We start from the raw sequence: 12,206 nt of genomic DNA, 5'->3' as shown, positions 1-12,206 counted from the left end.
CTCAGAGCAAGGCAATAATCTACGAACAAAACATGCCTGCATTTTGGGCAAGATTTTATAGTAAATATTCAAAAATCTGTATAATTAAAAATATACTTTTGAATGCAATACCAGTCCAACAGAATTTGACAGAGAACCTAAATGAAGTGGCACACTATCTTCCATTCTTTACTGATTTAACAATTCAACAAAAAATTAAAGATTTAAAATTAAATGTTCTGTTTAAATTTTAAACAAATATTATTCTGAATGTAAAAGTAGTATTAAAGAGGAAGGAAACTAGATAATTTCTGATATAATTAGGGCTGTCAAGCAATTAAAAAAATTTATTGCAATTAATTGTGCGATTAATCGCACTGCTAAAGAATGATAGAATACCATTTATTTAAATATTTTTGGATGTTTTCTACATTTTCAAACATATTGATTTCAATTACCACAGAATACAAAGTGTACAGTGCTCACTTTATATTATTATTTTTGATGACAAATATTTGCACAGTAAAAAACAAAATAAATAGTTTTTTTCAGTTCACGTAATACAAATAATGTAGTGCAATCTCTTTATCATGAAAGTTGAACTTACAAATGTAGAATTATGTACAAAAAAATAACTGCACTCAAAAATAAAACAATGTAAAATTTTAGAGCCTGCATGTCCACTCCATCCTACTTCTTGTTCAGCCAATCGCTCAGATAAACAAAAAGAAAAGGTATTTCTGTGTGTATATAAAGTCTGCTGCAGTTTCCACGGTAAACATCTGATGAAGTGAGCTGTAGCTCACGAAAGCTCATGCTCAAATAAATTGGTTAGTCTCTAAGGTGCCACAAGTACTCCTTTTCTTTTTGCGAATACAGACTAACACGGCTGTTCCTCTGAAAAAAGAAAAGGAGTACTTGTGGCACCTTAGAGACTAACCAATTTATTTGAGCATGAGCTTTCGTGAGCTACAGCTCAGTACTCCTTTTCTTTTTGCGAATACAGACTAACACGGCTGTTACTCTGAAACCTGTCAGACAAACAAGTTTGTTTACATTTGCAGGAGATAATGCTGCCTGCTTCTTGTTTACAGTTTAACCTGAAAGTGACAACAGATTTTTGCATGGCACAGTGGTAGCCGTCATCGCAAGATATATTTACGTGCCAGATGCTCTAAAGATTCATATGTCCCTTCATGCTTCAACCACCCTTCCAGAGGACACACGTCCATGCCGATGACAGGTTCTGCTCAATAACAATCCAAAGCAGTGTGGAAAGATGCATATTCATTTTCATCATCTGAGTCAGATGCCACCAGCAGAAGGTTGATTTTCTTTTTTGGTGGTTCAGGTTCTGTAGTTTCCGCATAGGAATGTTGCTCTTTTAGGACTTCTGAAAGCATGCTCCACGCTTCATCCCTCTCAAATTTTGGAAAGCACTTCAGATTCTTAAATCTTTGGTCAAGTGCTGTAGCTATCTTTAGAAATCTCACATTGGTACCTTCTTTGCGTTTTGTCAAATCTGAAGTGAACATGTTCTTAAAATGAACATCATCTGTTGGGTCATCATCTGAGACTGCTAGAACATGAAATATATGGCAGAATGCGGGTAAAACAGAGCAGGAGACATACAGTTGTCCCCCAAGGAGTGCAGTCACAAATTTAATTAACACATTTTTTTTAAACGAGCATCGTCAGCATAGAAACATGTCCTATGGAATGGTGGCCGAAGCATGAAGGGGCATACAAATGTTTAGCTTATCTGGCACGTAAATTCCTTGCAATGCCAGCTACAAAAGTGCCATTTAAATGCCTGTTCTCACTTTCAGGTGACATTGTAAATAAGAAGCAGGCAGCAGTATCTCCTGTAAATGTAAACAAACTTGTTTGTCTTAGCGATTGGCTGAACAAGAAGTAGGACTGAGTGGACTTGTAGGCTCTAAAGTTTTACATTGTTTTGGTTTTTTCAGTGCAGTTATGTAACCAAAAAAAATCTACATTTGTAAGTTGCACTTTCATTGTAAAGATATTGCATTATGGTACTTGTATGAGGTGAATTGAAAAACGCTATTTCTTTGTTTATCATTTTTATAGTGCAAATATTTGTAATAAAAAATAATAAATATAAAGTGAGCACTGCACACTTCGTATTCTGTGTTGTAATTGAAATCAATATATTTGAAAATGTAGAAAAGCATCCAAAAATATTTAATGAATTTCAATTGGTATTCTATTGTTTAACAGTGTGATTAAAAGTGCAATTAATAGTGATTAATTTTTTTAATCGCGATTAATATTTTTGAGTTAATTGCATGGGTTAACTACAATTAATTGACAGCCCTAGATACAATATTATGTTAGTCGTGTCACAAATAAGATCACTTTTTCTGCAGGATGGACTACTGCTGACAGGATTAGAAAAAGCAAAATACAATTTTTTAAAACAATATTTTATCATTTATACATGGTGGAAGAACATTTATGTGATTGTCAAACTGCACTGCATATAATATGTGCATTTTCCTTTCAAGTTTTCCTTTCTCTCCCTAACTTGAATTAAATATTTCATGGGGTTTAAATCAAACCGTGAGGTTAAAGGAGAAATCTCACTTCTTCATTTTTCTTATGAGCCAGTCACTTTCAGACACACTGGAAAAATACCAGGTCTTATAAAACTCCATTTTCTATATATTTCCTTTCCTATTGTTGCTGGTTAGCAATATGCTGTCAGAAAAAAACAGCTTGCTTCTTATAGTGTAATCAGCTTGTTTCTCCTGTCCAATTGCTTCAGTTCTTCCTTTGTTCCTAAATAATTCAGTGTTTTGTGAGACTGAACTATATCTGTGATGTTACAACAGCCCAGGAGGAACAGGGTAGGAGAAAAGGCAGACTAGAAAAGGGGAAAGCTTCTGTTAAACAATAAGTAACATGGCAGTCACGTTTAGATGACAGTTGATTAGCCGTTATAATTTGCCCAAATATGACACCATCTGATTTAAATTGGATCCTTTGTACCTCAGTTGCCAAAGATACTTGCAACCACCTGAGCTAAAGGAATTCTGTAGCTAAAATAATTGTCCTTTTTGTATTTTCCATTAAATTCACTAGACAAACTTTTTAGCACAATTATGTATTTTGACTGATACCAAAGTAAAATATTTGCATATACCAGATCTTGTTACCACAAAATTCTACCCAGAATAGAGAAAATTTGAATGTTTTCAGTAAAAAGCACTATATTTAGGCCAGTATATGAAAATTCTACTTTTCAGTGCAATAAAATTAAAATCTATATTGCTAAAATATATAACATCTTTCTAAGTAATCAGAAACAAAATTATATCTCTATGAGTGGAGATATCTGTCTGAAGCACAAATATATTAAAGAAACAACAATTATTAAAAAGGCCATAAGTGAAATCTGTGACCTTATTGCAAACATAGAGAAAATTATATTTTATGTAATATCTGCAATGACTTTCAAATCTTAATACTTTATGGACTCATTTCTGATCATTCTCAATCCCCATGGTGGGTGTGTGTATATTTATAAATTAATATGGATCTCTTTACTTAAGGAATAGGTGTATATGGTGTAAAGAATACTAAGTCAATTGTTAGGCATCAAGATCTGGAAATTAAGGTTCTGATGCTGCACTTGAATCAGTGGAACTTCACACAGGAGCAAGAGTCTGCTAGCGTTGATCCTATTGTGGTGAAAGTGCTTACAGCTTGTATTTGTTGTTAATGTGTAAGCACCTGGGATGAAACTCTCCATAGAAAGAACTGAAGAGGCCATGAAGTAACTGTCTGGACTGTTGGTCCTTTCTAAGTTTCTTTTATGTTGCAGAGCAGCTGTACAAAAGGAGGCTTAATGGTTAGGCTACCTTTTCCAGGCCACACAGTACAAGAGAAGCTTTGGAGTAGGAGTTTCCCAGGTGTAAAGTGCAGGGGCTGACGGAGAAACTAAGTTTAGTATGTGTTTAACTAGTTAGATTTGTTTGAAATTGGTGTGAATCCTAGAGAGAGACAGAAGTTGGAGACAGCTGCTTCTTGGGGCAGACTATGGTGCCTTATCTGCAGTTTCTGATAAAGGGAATTAACACCTAAGTGCAGTTTTTTGCCACCTCTGTTCAAGTAAAACAAGATTTGTGTACATTTTGTAAATAAACAAATCACACTAAGAAACATTTGCAGTCCCTACTCTGATGCCCACACCCACCCTGACTTGTCAAAAGTGTTAAATAAGTAGGTACGATGGCATGCCTCTTTTTATCACTATGCAGTGGATGAAATCTAACCCCAGTTAAAACATAAGAACGGCCATACTGGGTCAGACCAAAGGTCCATCTAACCCAGTATCCTGTCTTCCGACAGTGCCCAATACCAGGTGCCCCAGAGGGGATGAACAGAACAGGTAGTCATCGAGTGATCCATTCCCTGTCGCTCATTCCCAGCTTCTGGCAAACAGAGGCTAGGGACACAGACCAGCCACTTTGTACCACAGATTTGTGTTAGCCCTGCAAATGTAGGCCGCAAGTCAGTGAAGCACTTTAAGCACGTGCATAACTTTACAATTCCTTGAAAACAGGCACAAATTTAAGTGTTTTGCTGGGTATGGGGCCTTAGAAGGTAGCTCCTTAATGTCTAATGTTAAACAAAAAAGAGAGAAGGCTCATATTTAATCAGTTGTATGTCTAAAAATAATTAAAATTTGGTATTAAAACTTGTGAACAAAATTAACAGAACTTGGAATTATTAAAAAAAAATGGAGATTGCAAGTATTCAGATATCTGCAACTAGCAGGCTTTGCTCGTTAAGAATTTTGTTCATTTAGGATTACCTGCTGTCTTTTTTTTTTTTTTTTCTTTTTTTTAATTTCTTGCATGACAATCTGCGATTTATTTTCTAGGAACAGGTGATTTTATAATAAATGTATAAAATCACACATTTTTCTTAATAGAAAATGTACTGTTGGTTATGGGAGAAAAAATATTGCATGTTCCCCTGTATTTTGTAACCTTTGATTTATGCAGGAATATGCTGAATTTCAGTATCGGAGGAGGCATAGACAGCGTCGACGTGGAGACATACACAGTCTGCTCAGTAATACTCCAGACCCCGAAGACCCTAGTGAGAGCACATTAGGTATGTTTTTTGTTTGGCGTAAAAAAGAAAAAATAAATGTATCTCAAATTGTTAGTAGAATCCACTATGATCCTTAGTTTATAGATAGATAGATTAAAAAAAGATTATGGTCTCAGTGCTGCACTTGCTTAATTTTACTTCAGTGTGACTACTCCTGTACAAAAAGAAAAAGAGGACTTGTGGCACCTTAGAGACTAACAAATTTGTTAGTCTCTAAGGTGCCACAAAGTCCTCCTTTTCTTTTTGCAGATACAGACTAACACGGCTGCTACTCTATTCCTGTACAGTTGAACATACCCATGAATCTTTGCAGGACCCTGGCCTTAGACCATCCACCCTTACTTAGAGCAAACTTATTTTTCTGTCTCTGAAGACATTTTCAGCAGTAAATACATCACGTAAGATTCTCATCCCCATACCAAGCTCCTTTATGCCTGATAAAAGGGCCAGAGTGACATAGAAGGGTTCTAAAACCCCTGTATCCACCTAATAGAACATAATATAAATTCACTGGTTTTTGTCCAGTGAGATATGCAGGAGAAGCATGGAGGGACAAAATCAAAGTGTGGATTAAAATAATTCCAAGACTGCAGTTTAAAATAACTGATGCAAAATTGCCACCCATTTTGGCTTTTTACAAGGTAATTTGTTTTTGCCAAACTTAATGCCATCAAGTTAGTTGTGATTAAGGGACAACCTGTTGGGATCTCACTTTTATTTCATTCTTAATTTTCAAGTTAAAATGGTAAATCCTATTACCATAATTCAAAAGATTGATATTTCCCTCTACTGTGGAATGAGTTTTTTCTGACAACACTTATTTCATTTTTAGAAATTTTTTTTAAGAACAGGAATGTCACTTGGATTCACAGGGGAAGCAATAGCAACATTACTCTTAGAAATGCTGACACATCACAGTAAAAAGAAATGTGAGCAAAATTCTCAGTTTGCAGCTGAGCTCCATGTGCACATGTATATCTGTGACCTGCATATTTTGGCCCCTGTCTTAAATTAGAACAGCTTCATGGCTGCTCTAAATTACACTCAATTGCCACAATGTGGTAGGGGCCACTCTGCAGCTAAGACTAGAGGAAGAGAACTGCTAACATGGATTTTGGCAAATAGGAAGGAGGCAGACAAGCACAAAGGGCCAAATCCAGGTCCCTGCATTAGGGGCTGAGAGGGAGTGACTAAGAGCATTCTGGCAAATCTACAGCATCCAGGGAACTCTGTTATGCCAAGGGTATTTCCCAGAGGCACTTTCCACAAGGGAAAGCGTAAAGAGGCCAAATCATGATGGAGAGTCTGGTCCCATATTTAGAAGGAAAATCTCGTTTTCAAGCAAATGTGAGGAGGGGAAGAAAGATTTGTTTTTTTACCAAAGTGTTCCATAATGCACGAGTGGGTTTTAGAAGCCCTTCTGCCACCTTATCCATTGACTTGTATTATTGACCATGAGTCCCATTCCCGTAAAGAGAGGAAGAATGCAATTAAGGGAGCAGACACGCACAAAGGGGTAAATCAATCCCATCCTGTGCAGCCATGGAGACTCCCAAAGCAATGTAACTGGTACTGTTCCACTGTACATGAGTTGGGACTGGATGGGGGGGGAGGTTAATGTGTGCTGTGCACGGAGCAAGGCCAGAAGAACCATTTGTAACAAGGCTCCTCTTGTCTCCTCCACCCCCCCCCCCTTCCAAATCCAGCAGGGATTTGTTGGTGCCATGGGAGCAGCTGTGCAAGCATCCTAAGGAGGGGATGGGGAAGCAGTCCTTTCCTCTAGCGAACAGCCAGTTGTTGGGGCTGTGCTCTGTATTACAGGATTTGGGCCAAAATGAGGAAGAGAGCAAGATCATACACTTGAAGCCAAATTAATAAGAAGCAGGAGGTTCTGCCAATAAAAATGGGGATTAAAAATGGAGAGAGGTTTCGTGTTCATACTTAAATGTTTTTGTTTAAATTATTTTAACAGATACTCAGGAGGGTGGTAGCAGTAGAAGACACGGTACCTCCATGGTGAGTTCAGCTTCTATGAGTATTCTGCACAGCTCTTCACTTCATGACTATACCCCTGTCAGTCGCTCTGAAAACCAGGATTCTCTTCAGGTATCTTCCCTAGTCTCCTGTCCATTTGCTTTGCTTTCCTTCCTATATTTTTCTTTATCATATTTTCCTGCATCCTACATTTGTTACATGACTATTTATGGTGGTGAGAGGTGTGGAATCTAGCATAAGAAAATATGAATTTACAAAGTATTGTTAAGCTACCGTAAATGTATCATCATCATCAAGGATAAATCAACTTTTAGAATTGATTTAAAAACTTTACTGGAATACATTTTTCAGACATTTTAAACAAAATGCAACAATATACATTAATTTTGAATCCAAAACTTGATAAAAGCAAAAATTATTTAATTTTGAAACTGATCTTGTATATCTCCATAGGCTCTTAGTTCTTTGGATGAAGATGACCCAAACATCCTGCTTGCTATTCAGTTATCATTGCAAGAATCTGGTCTGGCTATTGATGAAGAAACTAGAGACTTCCTTAATAATGAGGCATCATTAGGAGCAATAGGTACATCTTTGCCTACAAGGTTGGACTCAGTTCCTGTAAATATAGATAACCCTAGGGCGGCTTTGAGCAGCTCTGAGTTGTTAGAACTTGGTGATAGTTTGATGAGACTAGGGGCAGGCAATGATCCATTTTCAGCTGATCGCCTTAGTTCACACCCTTTCAGTGATACAAGAAGTGGATTATACTCAGCATCTAGTGATGCTGATTCAAGTAGCCAGGACCCCAATATTAATGAAAATCTGCTTGGAAATATCATGGCCTGGTTCCATGACATGAACCCTCAAAGTATCGCACTAATTCCTTCAGCAAGTACAGAAACTGATGAGGATTCACAGCAACATAGTATCGATGATGGGTCAGGAGGACAACCAAATCTTTTAGAGGTAGGACTGGAGCCTCAGGAAGAGCATGCACTTTTTGAGGATGCCCTCAGAAATGAAGGCAGAGGAACCCAAACAGAAGTGAGTATTTCTGAAGAAAACATCATTCCAGGGGAAAGAGTGCCACAAAGTGGTGACTGTACTGGGGAAGCTGTTAGCAGTGTGGATACTTCAGAAGATGTTTCAAGTCAAACTCCTCCGACCTCAAATGAATGGATTGAGCATGTACATTTGGTATGAACACAAACTAGTTTTTGATCTTAAATGGATGGCTGTTACAGATGGTACAGTATGTGGAGTAAGCATTATGGGGACTTTGATCCACATACGTACAGCTCAGTTGTAAACCACTGACATAATGATGGAATACATAGGCGTTCCCTTGAATTGAAGTTCTTTAGACTAATAATATGAACCTTTCAAGGAATATCCTTTGCATTTAATTAGGTAGTGTTTGCCTTTTTTGCTCTGAAGGAAGAGGAATAAGTAAGTTGTACTCCACATTCCTAATACATTGCACCATCTGTTTAGCCTTACGTTGGTAATCCTTAATTTGAAAGTATGGATTAAAGGCTTACACTGATTATTTTTGTTATTTAGCCTCAAATAGTTTTTTCCATTTTTAGAACTCAATTTTTCAGCAAAATAATAACATTGAGCAGTTCATTTACATTTTGTTTTTGCTTTTCCATAACTTTTTCCTTATTTATCTTTCATTTTTTTACTAGCAGAGTGAATTGAGGTATTTTATGCTTCTCTTTAGTGCTGCTCCAGGAACAAGAAAATGGATATTCTTTTAATATTAAAATTAAAGTTTTTTTTCATGTCTATTTACAGTCCAAATGTGCCAAACTGTGAATAGCTAACTTTCACCCAATACAACAGGTATACAGTGTGCCTGTATCAAAGTAATCCCATGATTCTTAGCAGTGAACCACCGGGTAGCATTTCTTCTCTAAATTAAATGGCATTTATTGCCATGGTGACTGCATTTAATTAAATGTAGCCTGTACCTTAAGTTAATTAAACCTCATGCTGCTGTTAAACAGTTGTTTTAAATATTAAAATACAGTTTATTAGCAACAGCTATGCTGTATTTGAGACACTTTAATGGAAGTGCAATCATAGTTCTTTTTCATAATTTTACAATGCATTTTATGCACTAATGGTGCAATTAATTTTAATGGTAACATTTTATAAAATATAGAAATATGAAATTTTCATATTATTGCTTGTCCCACAATTATTAAAGTTCAATAATGCATTCTGTGCAACATGTTACCGTGCCTTTGCCGTAACCCAAATGGATAGTTGCCACAGTTAAATAAGTAATTCAGATTCAGTGTCTGTTCTGGAATAACTATGCTATTAATTGAAAAGACCTCCATAAAACCACCCATGGCCTTGCCTTTACAGTAAACAATGACTAAACGTTCAGTCAGTGTTTTTGCATAAGTAACAAACACTGCTAGATATTTGTTCAATTGCACAATATTCACTTGCTGTGTGATTACTGTTTAGTAGAAAAACTAAACAAAAAAGATCCTTTCTGGTTGTTGTACTGTGAAGAAAATATTGGTTTTAGATATGCTTAAAAGCATCAAAATTACAGTTAGTGGTAAGTGAGATACAGTGGTACAGTATGTAATTACAACTAGAGTAAATTGTTGAAAGTGCTGTTTTACTTGCATATAGTCAAAACCTGTCATAATATAAGGAAAATCAATACACAACACTCCATTGTAAGTTTTGCTTGACTGTTAGGAGATTTGTTGATATAAAAGTTTTTCACTGCCAAGCGTGTATAGGCAAGTATGATGGCAAACAAAGATAGATAGATAGAGAGATTACTGTGAGTGTTTTGGTAACTTTTTCATTCAAATCCTACTTCTGGAACCTTGTAGTCAGAAGGTTCATATTAGTAAGGAGTTATATATGAATATTTTATCTCCAGGTGCCACACAAAAATCTTTTTCTCTTTAGCAATGTCTTTAAAGAGAATGATTTGAGGCTGTTGTTATGCTCTCTAATTCCATTACATTTTCTAACTTTACCTCTAGGGGCCCCATTCTCAAAAACATTGATGTTGAACCCTTTGTCATCTTTGGAAAATACCTATTTTAAAATGTTCTATGCTATAAACTACTATAATCTAAAATAGTTCTTTAAAGACTGTCATCATGAATTGATCCAAAACTTAAAAATGTTTGACTCGCATAGCGTCCTTGAGTTGTAATTTTTGAATACAAAGATTCTCACAAAGATTGTGTATTACATTGAGATGTGTCTTGCAAAGCTACCGTAAGATATGTAAGAGTGCTCTGTGAAGATAGTGAAGTTTGTGGGTTCTGGTTTTTCTGTACTTTGTTTAGGTTGTGCAGTATATCCACTGTTTCTGTGATACTCTATTTCGAGCATGAAAATAAGCATATTAAATTTGTATTTTCTTAGTACTTTATTTTAAAAATCACCACAGTCATTCACTTTACAGTTCAGAAATAAAGTTTGGCAAGCCTATTTTGTAAACCTATTAATTTTATAATGTAAAAAAATTACTCTAACCTTGAATTGTTGTTTGCACTTTCATAGTCTATACTTGATACATTCCCACTTTATATACAGTAGGATACTACAACGATGTAGATGTTTGGCCAAAAGAATGCTGTTAATATGTAAAATTCTTTGATTAAACATTTATTACTTAAACTATTTCCCTTCTGTCTCATTACATCTTGGACTTTATTTTAGCAAATTCCGAAGATAGATTTGATTAATTTGGTTCTTAGACTATGAATGTTTCATCCTACACTGTGAATGGGTGTTGCAGACCATATACAATCAGGCATTTCTTGATGCTTTAAAAAAAAAAAAAAGGATGACAGTATAATGTATGGTTTCAGAGTAGCAGCCGTGTTAATCTGTATTTGCAAAAAGAAAAGGAGGACTTGTGGCACTTTAGAGACTAACAATTTATTTGAGCATAAGCTTTCGCATCCGATGAAGTGAGCTGTAGCTCACGAAAGCTTATGCTCAGATAAATTTGTTTGTCTCTAAGGTGCCACAAGTACTCCTTTTCTTAGTATAATGTATTTAACTGAGGTGACCATATTTTATTAGAAGTTAAATTTAAGAGGGAAAAACCATCCAAAATGTACTTAATTTTTTGTTTAGTCACTAGGGGTCAGATTACTCAAGATCTTTACTCATCACACTGAGTAGTGTTGCAAACCACAACTTGTGCTACTGAAGTCCATGGAACTACTTATGGAGTAAAGATATCACAATCTGGGAACAACTCTGAACATAGGGGCATATGAAGGCAGAACCTCAGAGTTACAAACACCTCTGGAACGGAGGTTGTTCGTAACTCTAAAATGTTTGTAACTCTGAACAAAACATTATGGTGGTTGTTTCAAAAGTGTACAACTGAACATTGACTTAATACAACTTTACTATGCAGAAGAAAAATGCTGCTTTCCTTTTTTAATAGTTTACATTGAACACAATGCTGTACTGTATTTGCTTTTTTGTCTCTGTTGCTGCCTGATTGTGCACTTCCAGTTCCAAATGCGGTGCATGGTTGATTGGTCAATTTGTAACTCTAAGGTCCTGATGTATAAAGCATAGATATTGTACTCTCTCTATAAGAGAAAAGCTGCATCCGCAGTGACCCTGCTTTTTTTGTATCTGAGCTCCCAAATTCCACGACCTAAGGAACACCTCCAACCCCTAATAGGGTTCCAAAAGATTAAACTTCTAGCCAAACCCTTTGTGTGAGAGGTTAAATAGGAGTATACGTATTCGGTTATTACCAAGTATCTTCCTCCAACTGGTATGCAGTATCAGCTTTTATTTTGAATGTACTATAATAAACATACTTGAAGTCTTAAACTGGATACTAGAATTTGCTCTTAAAATACTGGGCCTTGGCCAGTTGGAGAAGACAGATCTGAGCTTCCCTAGCATCACAAACTGATAATAGCTGTTAAAATTAAGAAAAAATATTTCTTGAGGGTCTTTTTAAATAACAAGCATGCAGAGTTGGCAACCCATTATGGTCCAGGCTCAATGTTCTGCTTAATTAAGTCTTCTCATGATGGCCTCTTCCTCCACTCTAG

The 12,206-nt window shown here is 36.0% G+C and overlaps 1 protein-coding gene across 10 annotated transcripts in view; it reads left to right on the top strand.

Annotated features, from left to right (window-relative positions):
• ANKIB1 (ankyrin repeat and IBR domain containing 1) overlaps positions 1-12,206 on the top strand; it is a 154,559-nt gene that overhangs the window by 141,076 nt on the left and 1,277 nt on the right. For 6 of the 10 annotated variants that reach the window (XM_073333970.2, XM_073333974.2, XM_073333971.2 and 3 more), the window contains 3 exons: positions 5,016-5,127; positions 7,100-7,233; positions 7,576-8,322. In XM_073333970.2, coding sequence (XP_073190071.1) covers positions 5,016-5,127; positions 7,100-7,233; positions 7,576-8,322 — 993 coding nt within the window. Of the gene's footprint in view, positions 1-5,015; positions 5,128-7,099; positions 7,234-7,575; positions 10,966-12,206 lie in introns of those variants that run through there. The other 4 variants (XM_073333976.2, XM_073333978.2, XM_073333979.2 and 1 more) reach the window with 4 other exon arrangements.

This window comes from Lepidochelys kempii, chromosome 2 (assembly GCF_965140285.1).
Source record: "Lepidochelys kempii isolate rLepKem1 chromosome 2, rLepKem1.hap1, whole genome shotgun sequence".
NCBI lineage: Eukaryota > Metazoa > Chordata > Testudines > Cheloniidae > Lepidochelys > Lepidochelys kempii.
This window is presented reverse-complemented; position numbering and strand designations above follow the sequence as displayed.